Source organism: Abramis brama (genome assembly GCF_963993115.1).
Source record: "Abramis brama genome assembly, chromosome: 1".
NCBI classification, from domain to species: domain Eukaryota; kingdom Metazoa; phylum Chordata; class Actinopteri; order Cypriniformes; family Leuciscidae; genus Abramis; species Abramis brama.
In genome coordinates, this window is record NC_139963.1 from 43,744,923 (window position 1) to 43,764,380 (window position 19,458).

A 19,458-nucleotide genomic window follows, 5' to 3' on the forward strand; every position below is an offset into this window, starting at 1 on the left:
GCAATGCACGCGGAAAGTATACAAGACATAACATCCGGAATGATAATCCACATCAGTCAACAACGGACCTGGAATATGACTCTGAATCTAGCGCTTACTCTCAGACAAGTGGCCCTTTTTTAGGCAACGTGAGAAGAAACGAACCGAAACCTCCATATACAGGAGCAAGAAAAAATGCAGGCGAGGGAAGAGTGCTTCCCGCCAGAGAGCCATATCGGACACGCCAGACACAAAAACGGAACAGGTACAAAATGTGATTAATCTATCTAGCAAACCACTATCTGACACTTGTCTGACTGCTTTAAGTAAAGGGCTCTCTTTTGTTCCTACCACACATTGTCGAGATTTTGATACAATTGTAGACTTTCATAAATTTTTTCGAACGTTGAGACTTAAGGAATTTTTCAGTAACCATAATAAGTTTCCTTCCAACTCTGCTGTCACTGGGACGGAAGGTACTGAGGACCCAGATGACTTAACCGCTACGTTTGAACGGGAGAGTGAACTTAGCTCCAGGCTTCCTGCTGGACCAAGGACTCCTTTTAGAGGTAAAAGTACCTTTATTCCCCCTCATAAAAGAAATGCATCAATAGATACTTACTGCAGACTAGTGGAGAAGGATGTTTCCCTCCTATTAAGAAAAAAGAGGGATTATAAGGTAGCCAATAACCTGTCTAAGGATCAGAGGATGGAATTGAATTCTATAAAAAACGATAAGTCACTGGTGATCCAAAGTGCAGATAAGGGTGGTGCTATTGTCATCATGGACCGGACAGCATATGATGGGGAAATTCAGAGACAGTTGAGTAATACAATGTTCTATAATAAACTCAATCGTAATCCCACACATGAGTTCAAACAGCGTATCAGGGGGAAGTTGGATTCTCTCCTACAAATTGGAGAAATTACTAAACCAGAACATGCTTTCATGGTAGTAGACTTTCCTGTCACTCCAGTTTTGTATACTCTCCCCAAAATCCATAAAACCTACACAAATGTACCCCCAGGACGGCCCATTGTGGCAGCCATTGGGTCTCTAACAGAGAAAATTGCAGCATTCGTGGATCATTTTCTTCAACCACTCGTCTCTTCTCTCCCTTCCTATGTAAAAGACTCTATGGAATTCATTAATATGATTCAATCTATTCAATTATCAGATGAACATTGCTTCCTGGTGACCATGGACATTGAGTCTCTTTACACCAACGTACCCTTTGAAGGGGGGCTAAAGGCAGTAGAATTCTTTTTAAATCAGCGATCTAGCTGCACCCCTAGCACTTCCTGTATTGTGGACCTCATTGAAATTGTTCTTACATCTAATTACTTTCTTTTTGGCTCTGACTTTTACCTCCAGGTGTCAGGCACGAGCATGGGAGCTAAAATGGCCCCAAGTTTTGCATCCCTTTACTGTGGACTCCTTGAAAAGGAAATCATCCTGAACCAATCATGCAACCCACACCTACCCTCAATTTCCAACTGGAGGAGGTATATAGATGATATTTTTTTCATTTGGACCGGTTCTGAGACTCAGTTAAAACAGTTCCATGAGTTTATTAACACTAACAGTTGCCATTTGAAATTTACAATGGAATATGACAAGCACAAGATGAACTTTTTAGACATCCTTGTTTACAGAGACTTGAATAAATTGGGATCCAACCTGTACCGAAAAAGCACTGACCGGAATTCTATTCTTCATGGACATTCTTTTCACCCTATTCCACTCAAGAGGAGTCTGCCTTTGTCTCAGTTCAGTCGCATTCGCCGGATCTGTAGTTCTGATAGTGATTTCCAAGTCCAGTCAGCTGATTTAGAAAAACGTTTTCAACAGAGACAATACAAACATGAATGGATTACTCAAGCACGTAATCGCTTTGAAAATATATCGCAAACGGATTGTCTCAGCAACATCAGATCAAGAACTTCTGAATCTAGAGTTAACTGTATTGTCCAATATTCACCTCTTGGCAGAGATTTCGAATCAATCATTAAAAAACATTGGCACATTATTGACTCTGATCCAGCACTTAAATGTTTTATCACATCACCCCGCATTGTGTACAAGAGAGCACCTAATCTTAAAAACATGTTGGTGAGAGCGCACCTTCCACCATTGACTCCACCACATTTTTTGCAGTCTATTCCCTTCGGGAATTACAGATGTGGCAACTGTCCTCAATGCAACTTTACACATAAAACTACCACCTTCAATCACCCACGCACTGGAAGACTCTATGACATCAAAGGTGTGATCACCTGTAACACAAAGAATGTTATATATTTACTTAAATGCCCGTGCGGCTTGGCCTATGTTGGTAAAACGACTAGGCCACTGAAAACAAGAATCTCAGAACATAGATCAAATATTCGTAACCATGACATCAAAAGCCCAGTAGCGGTGCATTTTACACAAGCCTTTCATAACGTTTCCTCTCTCAGATATTGTGGCATTGAACTTGTGAAACAGCCCTCCCGTGGAGGAGATGTAAATTGTCTGTTACTCAAAAGAGAAGCATTCTGGATCTATACCCTGGACACTTTAGCTCCAAAAGGGTTGAATGAAGATTTTGATCTGAGGCCATTTCTGTAAATAACTCCTGTAATTGTGTAAATATTGTAAATGTTGTGTTATCGCTTTGCTGACTTGATATATGATATGTGTAACACACCTTTGTGGTACCCCTTATGTATTTACATTCTTGCTCATCTATCATGACTGCTTACAGTGGTAGAGACATTTTTTTAAAATTTCTAGGCTATGCTTTAAGCACTGCATGCCTTCTCTTAGCCACTTAATATATTTTTAATGTATTTTTTGCATTACAAATGTTAATATAAATATATTTCTAATGTATTTTTGTATTGCAAATGTTGGTATATATTTTTTTATCTGTTTTCTTGATGTAATTGCATTTTTCACTTGATTGGTCATGTGATTAATCATGGATGTATGTGATCATGTGATCATGCATGGCTGTATTTAAGGAGGTGTGTCTCCCCACTTGTTCTTTTATGTCTGATGAAGGGCTTGGGCCCGAAACGTTACACGTGGTGAGCAATCATTAAAATTGCTAAGGAGCATTTTCTGGTGTGCGGACTCATTGTTTACCTTTGCAACTACTTGTCTGCCCAGCACCCAGTTTTATTGTTTTGGATGTGCGTGCTGTACCTTTGAACTCTATTACATCTCAAGGGAGGACACCCTTATTGTTGAAGGTAGACATAACCTCTGACGTAAGATTTTTATTTTCTAAATGATAAGGTTTCTAGCTAAATGTCATCAAATGGGTATATTATTCTGACAGTTTGTTACTACAGTTAACAGGGAATCAAAATGTAAGGTGTTTAAAGCTACAATATGTAAGATTTTTTTTAAATAAAATGACCAAAAATCACTTGCAAAGTGTGATCTATATTTCCTGCAGTTGTGTACTTTCAGTATCCCAAAAGTTCCCAAAGATTTTTAATTTCAGAGAAATTCCAATTTAAAAATTGAAAGCTGCAAGCAGCATTTATCGGGGTTCAAGCATTTAAGGCCTTTAAGCACAAATGCATGAAAAGACATTAAGTTTTATTTGGCAACCATTTAACCACTGACATCATACATGGAAAAGACCATTTCCAGCCAATTTAACATAGGAAATGTATGGTTTTCAAAGCTTTTTAACAGTTATAGCGCCACCTATGGTTCGATCTCCATAAAATTGTGCATGCTTGTTTACAATGTTATTTCACATATGCTCACCAATTTCCGTGAAGTTCTGAGTTTTCGTTTAGGATTTAAAGGCTTTCGAGTTCATTTTCTAAATGTCCCTGTTATAGCCATCCAACTGCAAAAGTTCAACTTTTTTTTTTTGATAATTATTGTTCTAGAGAGTCCAGAGAATTGTCCTAGACTGGTTTGGTTGCAATCGGGCGAAAACGCCTAGGACTAGATCGCAAAAGTAGGTTTTTGACATAATCATGAATATTCAATATAATATACACAAACCGTCTAGGAGTTATGAGCAATTTCATACTTTTGCTTGCTGTAGCGCCACCCATTGGCCAATCGGGGTCATACTTTGATAGGTTCTCCCCAAATTGAGGACTACCATTTGGCCAAGTTTCAAGACTCCAGCATTTACGGTTTGGGCTGCACGATCAGTTTTACGGCGGAATAATAATAATAAAAACCCTAACAATTACAATAGGGTTTTAGCACTTCGTGCTTGAACCCCGAATAATGGCTCGTCCATGTTCACTTGTCGCCTGTCAATGACGTAATATCCGCGTTATCCCTGGTTTCCGCTCATACTGCCATAGTAACCATGGCGACAACTGCGTTACGTCTAGCGGCACGCTCATGGAGTTGTTTCGTTCAAACATTGTGGACCATGGCAAGCAGACTTTGGGACAAAAGGAGAACTTAAACGAGGATCAATATCGGCGTGGTGTTTTCGAGATGCCGCAAACTTCGACTTGACAGAGACGTCTTGCATGTACTTTATTAGACAGCTGAGCAAATGTACATAAAATTAATCAATGTCATATAGCTCAACATGATGAAATGTTAGAATATGATCAGTATGTTATTCTAATGTTCATCTAGCTTACTGCTAGTCTCATACAGACAAACAAACGCATAGAATAACATTATAACTTTCAACACACTCAAATGCAGTTTAGTGTGATAGTGTAGACCAAGTGAAACTGCGCTGCGTTACCTCACAAGTTTAATTCGCCAAATAAACTGACTTGTTAACCCTTTTCCACCAAGGCAGTGCTGGTGCTGGTTCACGGCTAGAGCCTAGTTTCAAATGGGTTCTTTGTTTTTCGACACCCAGAGCACCAGCTCTGAACCAGGAAAAGTGGTTCTTAAGTAGCACCAAAACATTGCTGGTCTAGAAGTAAGAACCGCTTGCGTCAGGGGCTGGGGGCGGGGTTACCGTGACCAACAAGACGAACAGAAACTTGTGACCGCCATTTTTCAAATAGCAGCTAATCGAGCTAATAACAGCTTGATTGTAATCTCCGTCTATGCAAGTTACGGCGAGCTGCACGAACACGTTGGATTCGCCGTGTTTGGATGCCGATGTAGGTTCGCAAAGCCATGAGCATCAATAGTAACGCAACGACCTCCATTGTAGATGGAAGGCTTGTTCGAGATGCATCGGAGCGGCACGGACCGATCGGAGCTGCGGGAGTGTTTGGAGAGCATACGAGTCCTTGTGCGTTTGGATTGCTTTCGCAGTGCTTTGATGTCATGAGCCGATCGATCGGTCTGCGAGAAGCCGAACCATCTCGAACAAGCCTGGTGTGTTTGTGTTTGGCGCTGCCACGCTAGCGTTGCTGGGCAACATGAGATGTATACAGTGACCTTGTGGAAAGGCAAACCGGATCTTAGAGAGCTCGTCAGTCGAACCAACTCCGGACTGGCAATAGCTCTGCCTCTGAACTGGCACCTGGTTCATGCTGGTGGAAAAGGGGTATGTGTGAGTATTAATTCAGCACTTGCGGGTAGATCGGTAGAATGAAATGTCCTTATTCCTTTATATCCGCGGGACTCGCATGTGGCTCTGATATCTGTCTCTCATTAGCAATCGCGACCTGCTTCATACCACAGTCATGTTAAAAACATCAGTGTATTCACTCATCCATAAACATTATTAGATCCTTCGGCATGACGACAAGTTCCATAATTCCGCTTATGCGTCATCAACCTACACCTTTGTTATTGTAAGAGGTTAGCAAGCCTGGTTAGTACCTGGATGGGAGACCTCCTGAGAAAACCAGGTTGCTGCTGGAAGAGGTGTTAGTGAGGCCAGCAGGGGGTGCTCACCCGTGGTCTATGTGGGACCTGACGCTCCAGTGTAGTGATCGGGACACTATGCTGTCAAAGAGCACCATCCTTCCAATGAGACGTTAAACCGAGGTCCTGACTCTCTGTGGTCATTAAAAATCCCAGGATGTCCTTCGAAAAAGAGTAGGGGTGTAACCCCGGCATCCTGGCCAAATTTGCCCCTTGGCCTCTTTCCATCATGGCCTCCTAATCATCCCCATACACTGATTGGCTTCATCACTGTCTCCTCTCCACCATTAAGCTGGTGTGTGGTGGGCGTTCTGGCCCAATATGGCTGCCGTCGCATCATCCATGTGGATGCTGCACATTGGTGGTGGTTGAGGATATTCCCCCTTTCCATGTAAAGCGCTTTGAGTACCCAGAAAAGTGCTATATAAACGTAACAAATTATTATTATTATTATTATTATTATTATTAAAATGTAGATGCAGAATATAACGCTTTAAAATATGGACACAATATTAAGTTTAAGTATATTAATATTAAGTATATTAAGTTCATCTACAGTGTTTAGAGAAAACAGACAGAAAAAAAGTTTTACAATATGGTTACCATTTAAAATGTTCCTCTTATTGAATTTTTGTTAGCCTATTTGTTGTTGCATGTGTTGTAGTTCCATTTGTAATATGTTGTAGAGTTCATTAAGATATCTGTTATTCAAATTTCATAAAATTTCATGTCAACACAACATGCATTGAGTGAACTGCTGAGTATTACTCATCATAGCCTATCTATGTGCTTTTGGGTCTGTTAAATATGCTGTGGAATATGTTTGTGTGATGTGTTAATAAATCATGTGTTTTTAAGATCCAGGATCATTTTTGATAAATAAGGGATGGGTCACATTACCTGAAAAGAAATTTGTCTGGAGTGCATGATCTCAAAATGTTTATTGGTATATAGCTTGCAAATAACACATATCAACTGTATTCAAAATGAAATATTAAAGTCGGACCTTAAAGTTAACAAAAGTAATAAAAATAAATAAACATCTAGGTACTGTATCTAAATGACAAGTGTCCCACCTTACCTGCATTCAATCTACTAAAAGGGGATTTTAACATCGATGCCATAGAAGAATCATTCCCTCAGAAATTTTTACTTCTGCCTTCAAAGACAAGTACAGTTTTTTACAATCGCTATGACAAATTTTTCAATACTTTTAACAAATTTCCTAAACTCTTAACGCACCAACACACCCACAACACACAATTGGCAAAACAGTTAATTTCATGCTCAAAATCACACACTGTAAACTAAGCTCCAACACTAATTTTCTAAATACAATAATACACTATGCCTACCAAAACACTGCAAACATGTCTCAAAATCAAATAACATAGCCGTCCAACAGGAAGATTTAGTCAATCATAGCACAATGTCATAAAAACACTAACATCAGATGGAATTACAGAAACTGCATTATTGTATACGTGTCAGGTATGCCCTTATACAACAGACCGTATATTGTATTGATCATAGATTGTGTTTTGCACTGCAGTTTCTTTTGAAGCCTCTCTACATTTTTGTTTTGTTGGGTTTACTGTAGGTCTTTTGCTGCAGAAATTCAATTAAAAAAAAGACCCATCTCAGAGTGCTTTATAGAATGTACGGTTACAGTATACCATATGGTCATGCGATTGAAAGAACCTCAACACCTGAGTGTGTTTCCTAGATGGGAATCAGCTGTGATTTATATTATTGCATAATTCAATCAGCTGTTTCTCAGTAACAATAGGATAAAATACAGGGGCTATATTTGTGTTTCAATTCACAATATAAACAGCTGTTTACCTTGACTTTAGCCTGTAAGGTTAGGTTTAGAACATGGTGCTATCTGTTCTGACATACAGTGTTAAAGCATTGGTAAATTTGGCAGTAAAAATCCATTGTTTTGGTCTTGTTTGAGCTTGTGTGTGAAAGAAGTTCAAGCATTTTAAATTTGTGTTAATTGTATGCATTTTGTGTTAAAGCAACACGAAATGTGTTCATAGTATAGCTTACGTAGACGGATGTAGTGCTAACTGTGTTAAGAGTTTTGGAAAACTGTTAAAAGTATTGAAAAATCTGTCGTAGCAATCGTAAAAAACTGCAAATAACCAGAGGTGGACAGTAACAAAGTACATTTACTTGAGTACTGTACTTAAGTACACTTTTTGAGTATCTGTACTTTACTTGAGTATTATTTTTTCTGGAAACTTTTTACTTTAACTTCACTACATTTGAAAGACAAATATCGTACTTTTTACTCCACTACAGTTCTGTCAAGGTCCTTGAGTAGAAAGTAACATCAGTCAGTGGATGATTTTGGTTGCAGGGGTTGCATTTTGGTTGGAAATGAAAGTCGGGTTGACGTCAGAACCCTGCATCTGATTGACATCAGAACCCGACGTCAGATTGACGTTGGATATTGATTGAAAATAAAAGTCGGGTTGATGTCAGAACCCGACTGATGTTGGTTTCTGACGTCAACCCGATTTTTATTTTCAACCACAATACAACGTCTGTCCAACATTGGAGATCAACGTCAATCTGACATTGGATTCTGACATAAACCTGATTTTCATTTTCAACGTTGGGTTTGGTCTTCTAAATGCGACTTTTGTCACTTTTTTGGAGCACACTAGCTTATAGATAACAGTAAGGCTAACATATTCATACTAAAAGCCAAAAAACTTTAAATAGGGCAATATTTGAGGGAACAGCCATTTGGGTGTCCGAAACCATTGTGGACGTTATTGAGTGCACTTATTCAATCTCACATTCAATCCCACTACTGGAACTGTGTTCTAGAAATAAATTTGATATTGATATGAGGGTAGGTAGGCAGGCGTAGATTCAGAGGCATACGGTACTTTAAGTATTACATACAACAATGCAACAATAATAAAACAATGCATTGACATTTACTTTTGATACTTAAAGAAGCTGTATGTAAGATTGTGGCCAAAACTGGTACTGCAATTACTTTCAAATGACTGTAGAGCGGTGTATCCCCTCACCCTCCCCCCTGACTCGAGGTTGCCAGATAAGCTGCAGGATCCAGCAGGAATGTAGGCTGCTATGCAGCTGTGGTAACTAGAGCAGAGCTGGCAACCCGGATGCTGAAACACTACTGACTTTGTGATTGGTAGATAGGTGGAGGGTGGGGCTTCAGCCCAAAACACAACATGACAACATCAACATCAGTTGAGGGCTGCAAGTATCACTTTTAAATGACAATATCCTGGCCGGACTACTGTTGTCAGTGATATAAGTATTTGAAATGAACATGATTTCTTAATGTCTAGTGACATATCAGGGCCATTTTATGATTAATTGAAATACATTTCTTACATACAGCTCCTTTAAGTATTTTTAAAAAACGAGTACTTCTATACTTTTACTTAAGTAAAAATAGGTCTTTACAACTTTTACTTGTAACAGAGTAATATTTGACCAGTAGTATCTATACTTTCACTCAAGTAAGGAAGTTGTGTACTTCGTCCACCTCTGGCATTAGCACACAACAATTTACATCATTTACACGTACTGTTTGCAGAGGATGGAGGAAGAGCCTGTTGCCAGTCCATCTCCATGTGGCTGTTTCTGCTTGCACTCTTCCTCCTAGAATTATTAACGTTAGCTGCTACTCGTTCACAGACAAAATGGCTCCTAATATCTCCAGATGTCGACCTGTTTTACTTTAGAATACCTCAGCTAACGTAGCTCCACTAATTCAGTGATAAACACATTTATTTTTCTATATCTTTTTTATAATAAAATGCACTTTATTTTTTCTGTTGATGAGACGGCTGCTCCGTTTCACACACACGGCAGAAAAATACGGACGAGGCCCGGCTAGCTAACGTTACTAATTTGAGATTAATTTATTCCACCTTTGCACAAATCCACAACACTATAATTTATCTAGTTGATCATAACTGTCATAATACACACATTAAGGCCACAGCTTACCTTATAACTTTATTTCCCGGTGGTAGAAAAATGCTGTGGGAAAAGAGAGAACGCTGTTAGAGTAACGAACGTTAACTAAGAAAAGCATTAAGCAAAGCTAAAGTTCAATTTTGACGGTGTAGCTAACGTGAAGTCTCACAGTTAATAACTTAATACGGTACACATACTAACTTACACTTATTAACACAACCAATGTCTGTTCATTCAAATTTGCGCGCTCAAACCTAGACGCGAGTCTGCTCCAGCTAAGTTACAAAAACATGAAACAGAACCTACAACTAACGCTAATTTGGTTCATACTTTTAAATAACATGCAATTTCATATTAAAAACAGTGATCAAATTGACAAAGTTTGAAATTTAAACACTTACCGCTGAATCCGTCGAATGAGACCACGGAGGAGATCAGGGAGCTCAGGTGACGCAGTTGCAGCACGAAAATGACGGAATTCACAGTAGTTTCTTGTAAAAGCCCCGCGCCTGCATTATTTTCACAGTAAAAGTCTAAATACGGTATTATATTGTGAAATATCACAGTTAAAGCCTGTGAAGTGGTAATAATGTAATTACCTGTGAAATATTACAGTTATATCTTGTGAAATCCTGGAAATATTTTACAGTGTAGATGTATGACAGAAATAAAGTCAAACTGGTAAAATAATAAGTGCAATAATGGTTCAAAGTCAGTAGTTCTTGTGTTTCTCTTTTTTCTGTTATTGTTTTTTTCTCTTTCCTTCAGTGAGTCTGTTTGTTATCATCAGGTGTCACCACTAATGGCCAATCATCATTTAATTAATCACTTAATTATCTCATTAACTTCAACACTGCTTCAGTGTTAACTTAATTATCTCATTAACTTCAACACTGCTTCAGTGTTAATTTTTAACACCCTGTAGTGTGGACACATATGTACACTGAGGAGTGTTAATTTAACACTGGGGATTTTGCTGTGTAGAACAGTTTTTTGACTAACCTTCTGCCCACAGGAATGCTCCCTCAACTCTACCGAAATTCGTTTATGTACTTGCGCACTTCTTATAACTTACTGTGTTTACTCAGCTCTTACGGTGATTTTCTGAAGTGAAACTGACGCTTCATCTTTTGTGTGATGTACAATAAACTTTATTAAACTCCTCAGTATATGTTTGATCATCATTCGGACCTGGTCCGAAACAGCAGACTTGTAGGCTATTAATAAATAATGGATACATACAAGCAGATGACAAATACGTTATAATAACCGTAATTAAACTACTAAACTATACCTGTTTCATCTCTATACAGCACTCTGACTCTGTAGGCATTATTGTCCGACTCGAAATGAACACCGTTACTGAGAGTTTCTGATATTATCATCATTCCGTGAGATGAAATTGTCCTGAGAGACTGAGCGCGAGCTCATGAAGCTCCGCCCCCTGTGTCGTCCAGCAGCAGCTTATTTGCATTTAAAGGGCACACACTAAAACGTTTTTCTGAGCCCCAAAAAATGACAATTTAAACATGCTGTAAAAAATGATCTGTTGGGTATTTTGAGCTGAAACTTCACGTACACACTCTGGGGACATCAGAGACTTATAGAGATCTTGTGAAAAGGGGCATAATACGGGACCTTTAATGGCAGAGAAGCATAAAGCCAGAGAAACCATTTACATCTAGAATGATGGGATGATAAGATAAAGAAATGGGGAACGGAGAAATCTGGAAGAAGACCTCTCATGTAGCCTTATTCTTATATGCCTGTTTCTCTCTGTCTGACACATGATACATAATAAATTGATATCTCTTGGCAAAGGTAACTGGTGTAGCTTCCGTGATTAAACCATAATGGGGAAACCGTGATTTTTAAATCTACAATTGGCGTCACGAACAGGATCGATATTTTCAGGATCAATTTTAATCATTCCAGGTAAGACCTTATTTTATTCTAAAAAATTCTAAGTCTGCCTGATGATTAAACATAGACTGAAACTTCTTAAAAAGAACTGTGCTATTTAAATTACCAGTTGTGTTGCCAAGAAACATGTGTCAGACATGGTAAAATTGGAATTAAATTAAGTCATTAAATTTAATTTGGCTAATTTAAGTTCCTCTGAAAAGTAAACCTCTAAAGTATTTGATATGCTGGGATAGAGATAGATCTTTTGGTAACACTTTATAATAACGTTCAGTTGTAAGTCATTTAAGTCATTCAGTTGTAAGTCACTACAGAAGACAGCTGTCTATACCCTCACCAGTCAGCACTTACACTGCAGTACACACTACACTACACACTACAGAAGACAGCTGTCTATACCCTCACCAGTCAGCACTTACACTGCACTACACACTACACTGCACACTACACTACACACTACAGTGTTCAACACAATGATGTGTAAACGCATGAATAAATCATTTACAACACTTTCTGCATCCCCTAATCTAAAGTGTAAACTATTCATCACTGGTAAATGTGTTACACATCATTCGTAGAAACGATTCGTTGATCTTATGCCTTTTTGATTCTTGAAGTGGTAATCTATGAATGATGTGTAACACATTTACCAGTGATGAATAGTTTACACTTTAGATTAGGGGATGCAGAAAGTGTTGTAAATGATTTATTCATGCGTTTACACATCATTGTGTTGAACATTGTTACTTACCTGTTACAAATGATCTGTATGTGTATACAAGGCATTTACAACACTTTCTGCACCCTCTAATTGCTACATACATACGAAAAAAATAACGTAATTTATTAAACATTTATGAACCGCATATATTCATGTTTTGTAAATGATTAGTCAATCACTAACTAATCAATTGTAAATGACTTAAAACTGAATATACAAAACATACATAAAATAATGAACATATCACTTATTAATCATTTATGAACGCATAGTCATGTTTTGTAAATGATTAGTTAATCATTTACTAATCACTTGTAAATGACTTGTAACGGAATTTACAAAACATACATAAAATGTTAGTATATCACTTGCTAATCATTTATGAATGTTTTTTAAATGATTAGTTAATCATTAACTAACCACTTATAAATGACTTACAACTGAACGTTATTATAAAGTGTTACCGATCTTTTTTAGAAAAAAGACTATCTAGTCAAAAATTTGGGAAATTAGCTGTAAGACGGTTAAGCTAGAAAATTTGATAGGATACTTGTTAGACAGGAGCAGTTAAGTGTGGTGAGTTCCAAAGGGGTAAAAATAGTCTCTAAAACATTAACACGCTGGAGTAATACAAGTATGAAAAGGCAGCGATACTTGATGACAGGAGTGGTTAAGAGTGGCGAGCCCCTCAGAGAAAGGGTTAAAATAAGCTCTAAAACATTAACACACTGGAGTCATACAAGTATGAAGGTGCCGTTGTAACTAGCTAGGATCGCAGGCAGGCATTTTGATTTTGACCGTAAAGCTGTTCAAATATTTGAGGATACTATTCTGAGAAAGCTTAGAGGAAAAAGAAAATTCAAAGAAATTAATCTGAGATAAAAAAAAAAAAAAAAAAAGAAACTGATCTGAGTTAAACTGAAAAAAGAAATTAAAAAGATAAATGAAAATATAAGGGTTAATGTTGTTCATCGAATGAGAAGGGAGAGTGAAGCAGCCCTTCCTTTGGAATCTATACCCTCCTTTAGACACACACACACACACACACACACACACACACACACACACACACACACACACACACACACACACACACACACACACACACACACACACAGAAAGATATAAATAGAAAGCCTGTTGCTTCTCTAGTATACACAAAGGTAATTGTATATAGCAAAACATTATCTTTGCTGTATTTGAAGAGAAAAACAGAAACAAGCTAAGCTTTTTAACAGATTTCTGGTGTTAATGTGAGTTTGAAAGTTGATCATTGTTTAACATTACAAAATTTAAGTTTTGTCTGAAGAAGAACAAGACATAACATGAAGTTAAGGAATTACTTTGAGGAAAGATCTATGATAATATTTGTATAGTTAATTGACAAGTGCAAGCTGATGAAAATTATAGATAATGACTCCATAAGAATGTGAGTTGGAAAATATATAAGGAAAAATGACAAATATAAACAAAGATGTTTATTTGAAATACATATTATTTCTGATTAAGTCAGAGTAAAAAGTGAGTAGGAAAAAATGATAAAAGTATTGAAAATGCAGAATTACTCTGAGGCAGTCTTGACATTCTCTCAGAGTCTTCCTCTTATTCAAAGTCATTTAGATTTTGTCATTTGAGCCTGTGTCATAAGTAACAAGCTATCTAGAATGAGCACAGCGTCTCAGTTGGAAATTATAGACAGAGATTTTTAATAAATAATAATATATGCAATTGGGAGTTAAATGTTTTGATGATATTCTACCTTAAATGATAGAAGTGACCATTTTTATTTGTTTATTCCATGACCAGTAACTTCTTTGTCTCATCTTTGTCTTCACCATGTACAGGACTGATGGTTCCAGTTATTGATTGGTTCCGGTTATTGATGTAACAGAACATTACACTGAATTAATGGTTGTAATAACTAAATTCACTGAGTATAATCTCAGCATTGCTATGTTGATGTTTGAAGATGTCTGATGGATTCTAGTGATTAAATACTATCATTAATTTGTCTCTATGTTTACACTGTTGGGCATTCCAAATGACTCTGATGGCTCTTGAATGCACTTTCCTGAGCTTTGGAAAATACCTGTTAAAATTTCCTAATGGGAAGGAGCGGTTACCAGTGTAAATGGGGTGATTTCTCAGAGACGGGTAAGATCCTCTTTTGGCCAACGGAGGACAACCTAAGGGAGGGGGGTCACCGCCACTGGGCACCTACCCTGAAGGGAGGTGTTAGATGTGAGATGGGTATGGTTGAGCAGATGTTTGTTAGGCCAACAGCATCATTGAGGGTTACAGCAGTTTGCCCTCCAAAAAAGTGAGCTCTCCAATGCCTGATCACCAGAGACCACATTCCTTGAATGGTTTGTATTTCATTGTGACAAGTGTCATAACTTGATGTAACTATGCCAGGGGACAACACCCTGAGGAAAGGAAATTATATACAAAAGAGCTGATGGGAAGAGTTTTCAAGAACTAGCTGAGACCATGAGGGTACACTGAAAAAAATATGGAGTGACATTTACTTAAAAAAAGCTAGGCAACTTTTTCCACACAGAAAGTGCTTGTAATCTTTACTCTGGCTATTTCAATTAGTAATTAATTGTAAAAGTAATTAAATTGAACAAATTATAATTGAGTAATAATTAATCAAATTAATTCCTTAAAAGTTAACCATTTAAAATGAGTAAAATTTACAAAATATCTTTTATTGCCAACATTGAAGACACCTGGTGTTAACAAGCAGAATCACTGAAGGAGAAAACCATAATTAAAGTCACCATTGTGGAGATCAGTGTGTGTTTTAGTTGGGCTCTTGACCCTTAAGTTAAATTATTAACTTTAAGTTTCGTTTGGCTGCTGTACATGAGTTATAACAGCCAGATGAACAAATAGAAAAGGTGATCTGATGGTGTTGGTTGTGTTTTAACATAATCATTATTTCACAATCATTAGACCTGAATCACTGAACTCATATAGAGTCCAATTTAGTTATATTAATTATATTAATAATAGCAGCACTGTCCTTGTACAGCAGAATATTTGTAACTTTTACAATGTAAACAAAAATAATTTCCAAAAAGTTTCTCTTTTACAAAAAAAAGAGACACACAGACATCAATAATCAGCCTGTGAATCTCAACAATGGTGACATTTATAAAGCATGTTGCAGTGCATTCTGGGTGCCACCAATCAAAACTCATTCATGGCTCCCATCATGCATTGCTGCATGAATAAATAATGAGCTTATGATCAGAGGTGATCTGTTTGTCACCATTGCTGAGATTCATACGCAAAATCTTGATGTGTGTGTGTGTGTGCCTATAAAAAGTGTATATATATATATTTTTTTTTTTTTATTTAATTGATTTTTGGATTTCATTGAACAGGCTATAAATATAATGCTGCTATAATTAATATAGTTCACCTAACTCATGAATTGGACTCTATATGAGTTCAGTGATTCAGGTCAAATGATTGTGAAATAATGATTATGTTAAAACACAATCAACACCATCAGATCACCTTTTCTTTTTGTTCATCTGGCTGTTATAACTCATGTACAGCAGCCAAATGAAACTTAAAGTTAATAATTTAAGGGTCAAGAGCCCAACTAAAACACACACTGATCTCCACAATGGTGACTTTAATTACGGGTTTCTCCTTCAGTGATTCTGCTTGTTAACACCAGGTGTCTTCAATGTTGGCAATAAAAGATATTTTGTAAATTTTACTCATTTTAAATGGTTAACTTTTAAGGAATTAATTTGATTAATTATTGCTCAATTATAATTTGTTCAATTTAATTACTTTTACAATTAATTACTAATTGAAATAGCCCGAGTAAAGATTACAAGCACTTTCTGTGTGGAAAAAGTTGCCTAGCTTTTTTTAAGTAAATGTCACTCCACATTTTTTTCAGTGTAATTGTCATTAATGATGTGGAGAGTAAAACAAAGATTGTCAATTTATTGTTAGTTGCCTTATAAAATGTCTAAAAGTTTTAGATCCTGAATATGTGATGGCTGTATGATGTTGAATTAATTTCTATCATAGTTTTCACATTTCAGATCATTAGATGGTGGTGGTGTTTAAAGATGAAGACTTTGTTTTTGCTTATTCAAAAGAAGTCTGGGTAACAGGGAATAAATTAATTTATTATTTAAAACTAAAGATAACTTTAGAAATGCTCCTTTGATGACAACTGGATAGAACTGAGAATGGGACATAAGGAGTGAAATAAAAGATTCTACACTACTTACAAAACACAACTCCACAAACAATAAACACTCGTTTTTCAACCCCAAGGGATAGGATCTTTTTAACATCAACGTTTGTTTTGGTTTGTTGTTTTGGCCGGGAACTTGAGGAGTTAAGTACTTAACGAGTCAAGGCACCGGCAGAAGAATTATTCGTTTTTCTTTTCTAAGATGATTGGGGTTCATTTTAAATGCTTACACATAGACGTTAAAATACACATATTATTCGGGGACATAACATGGTGGGGTTATTTGTTTGTTTTGTGTTTTCCTTTTTTTTTTGTTTTCCTTATGGTTCTATTGTATCTTTATTTTGTTTTGTTATCATGTCTTTCTTTGGTCTGCTTTTCCTTTTCTCACTATTGCTTCATTAGATGGCCACTGGTGGAGTGACGGTGTGGAACTTACGGTCGTAGTTCCAGTGGAGCGACTGAAGACTAAAAATGTACTGTTTAATGTTATGTATCTGTATTACTTTTCTTTATTCATAATTTCATAATGTATTTTGTCAAGCCAGAGTTGTGTCTGTGTTGAGTGCATGAGGAGACTATAGAATGGAACCATGTGAAGATCATGTCACATGAGAAAGGTGGATGAGCTATATTTTGTAGAGGGTGTGTACAATGTAACATGTTTTCAACTGATGTAGATGTAAACAACAAAGATAGTTTCTTAATATGGAAGTGAATTGTGCCATGTGTTCGTATGACATATACGTTCCATTTTTAAAGCTCAAGCAACATAGTTTGTTACCTTAAAAGGAAGCTGCTCTGTAATGTATATAAGCTCAACCTTACTGTACCACCTGTCGTGGAAATTCTTTCTAGACTTTAACCAATAATTGGAAGACAGCTGGAAATTTCAAAAGTTATAAAGATCTTTATTTCTTGCAAGAAAGGCTGTTCACACATCAGTCAGAGTCTGATATGAGAAGCGTGCTGACTTCTCCTTTTTACCCAGCTTATATACAGAAAACTTATCACACTTATTCTAACACCTCTTTATATGCACACACTTACACACATATGTCATTAAAAACAATTGAGTATATATTTTCCAATGCAACACCTTTGCTCTTAGTGCAAGCGAGCTTATCTGTATTTAGAAAGAACAAACTGTCCTTTCTGCAAATGTCATTTTGACCTCGTTCTTCAGCAGTAAGGAAGAAGATGATATGCAACTTGCAGTTTCTTTAACACCATGTATGGTTTTAAGCTGGCTAGAGTAAATATTTCCACACCATGTATGGTTTTATGCTGGCTGGAATAAAAATTTATATTACACACCTCAGAGAAACAAAGGCATGAGGCAAAGAAACAGAGGCATGAGGGCAGAGAAACTTAATGGCAGAGAAGCATAAAGCCAGAGAAACCATTTACATCTAGAATGATGGGATGAGAAGATAAAGAAATGGGGAACGGAGAAATCTGGAAGAAGACCTCTCATGTAGCCTTATTCTTATATGCCTGTTTCTCTCTGTCTGACACATGATACATAATAAATTGATATCTCTTGGCAAAGGTAACTGGTGTAGCTTCCGTGATTAAACCATAATGGGGAAACCGTGATTTTTAAATCTACACTGCGTTTGAATGGAAGCCAAAGGGTTTCCGGTAGTCGGTATTAGACCTTAAATGATTCATAGCCACCAGTTATTTGCCTTAAGTGTTTGTTATTTGCCACGTTTGCCTTAAAACATATTTTACTTGTGAAGTGAAATTTGTGGGAGTTTTCAGAAAATGCCATAATGTGCAGGATAAAACAGCAAACCACAATTTACAGCACAATAATAGTGAATTAATTAATGGACAGACATCAAATAAGGCAAACACCTTGTAAAGATGAAGAGTGAAGTCTAGTATGCTAAACATTTCAATAGTTAATTGTTAGTCTTTCACAAAGTAAAAGACTGCGCACATTGTATAAATGTAATAATCATGACATTAAAAGATGAAATTATGTGATAAAATGTCAATTATGACATAAAAAATGTTTTTTATTTCTCCAAACAATCAGTAACAATATTCTTTTATAATCAACTAAATGTTTCATTCCTATTAAAGTTTTGTTTTGAGATGTTTTATAGTCTGAAAAGTCAAATGTGGTTTGACAAATTGCTCATTATTTACACGTGCAGAGATTGTCTAACTCATACTGAAATGGTGAAATTTATGTGTTTTCTTGTAAGGACTGATGATATTTTCTTGGATCAGGAGCGTCTGAATGCACACAGCTTGTGTGGGGACGGATTCAACGTGATTCCGACTATTCCTTTGAGATCCAGATCATCTCCAGACACTCCAGGTGGAGTTGTGAAGCGGTAGCTCTGAAGGAGGGAAGTGAAGAACAGGAAGAGCTCCATCCTGGCCAAACTCTCTCCCAAACAAACCCTTCGGCCTGAGAGAGAGAGAGAGAGAGAGAGAGAGAGAGAAAGAGAGAGAGAGAGAGAGAGAAAAAGAGAGAGAGAGAAAAAGAGAGAGAGAGAGAGAGAGAGAGAGAGAGAGAGAGAGAGAGAGAGAGAGAGAGAGAGAGAGAGAGAGAGAGATTTAATTACTGTTTTTAATTCCAAATTAAATGTTTATTTCTTCAAAACACTGGGTGTTTAGAGTGGAGCGTATACCTGCAGAAAAGGGCATGAAAGCATCTCTCTTGACAAACTGGCCCTTCTCATCTAGGAAGTGTTCTGGGTAAAAGCTGTTCGGTTTCTCCCATTCGCTTGGATCCTTCAAAACAGACGTCAGCAGAGGAACTACAGTGGTACCCTAGAAAATAGAGAAAAGACA

The 19,458-nt window shown here is 37.0% G+C and overlaps 1 protein-coding gene across 2 annotated transcripts in view; it reads right to left on the minus strand.

Annotated features, from left to right (window-relative positions):
• LOC311095299 (cytochrome P450 2K1-like) overlaps window positions 1–19,458 on the minus strand; it is a 66,496-nt gene that overhangs the window by 24,953 nt on the left and 22,085 nt on the right. The window contains exons 8-9 of one of the 2 annotated variants that reach the window (XR_014608813.1): window positions 19,296–19,437; window positions 18,259–19,072 (exon numbers count right to left, since the gene is read on the minus strand). Coding sequence is in view for 1 of the 2 variants with exons in the window: in XM_084133767.1 (XP_083989893.1) it covers window positions 18,885–19,072; window positions 19,296–19,437 (330 nt within the window). In the remaining variant the exon portion in view is untranslated. Of the gene's footprint in view, window positions 1–17,531; window positions 19,073–19,295; window positions 19,438–19,458 lie in introns of those variants that run through there. The other variant, XM_084133767.1, reaches the window with a different exon arrangement.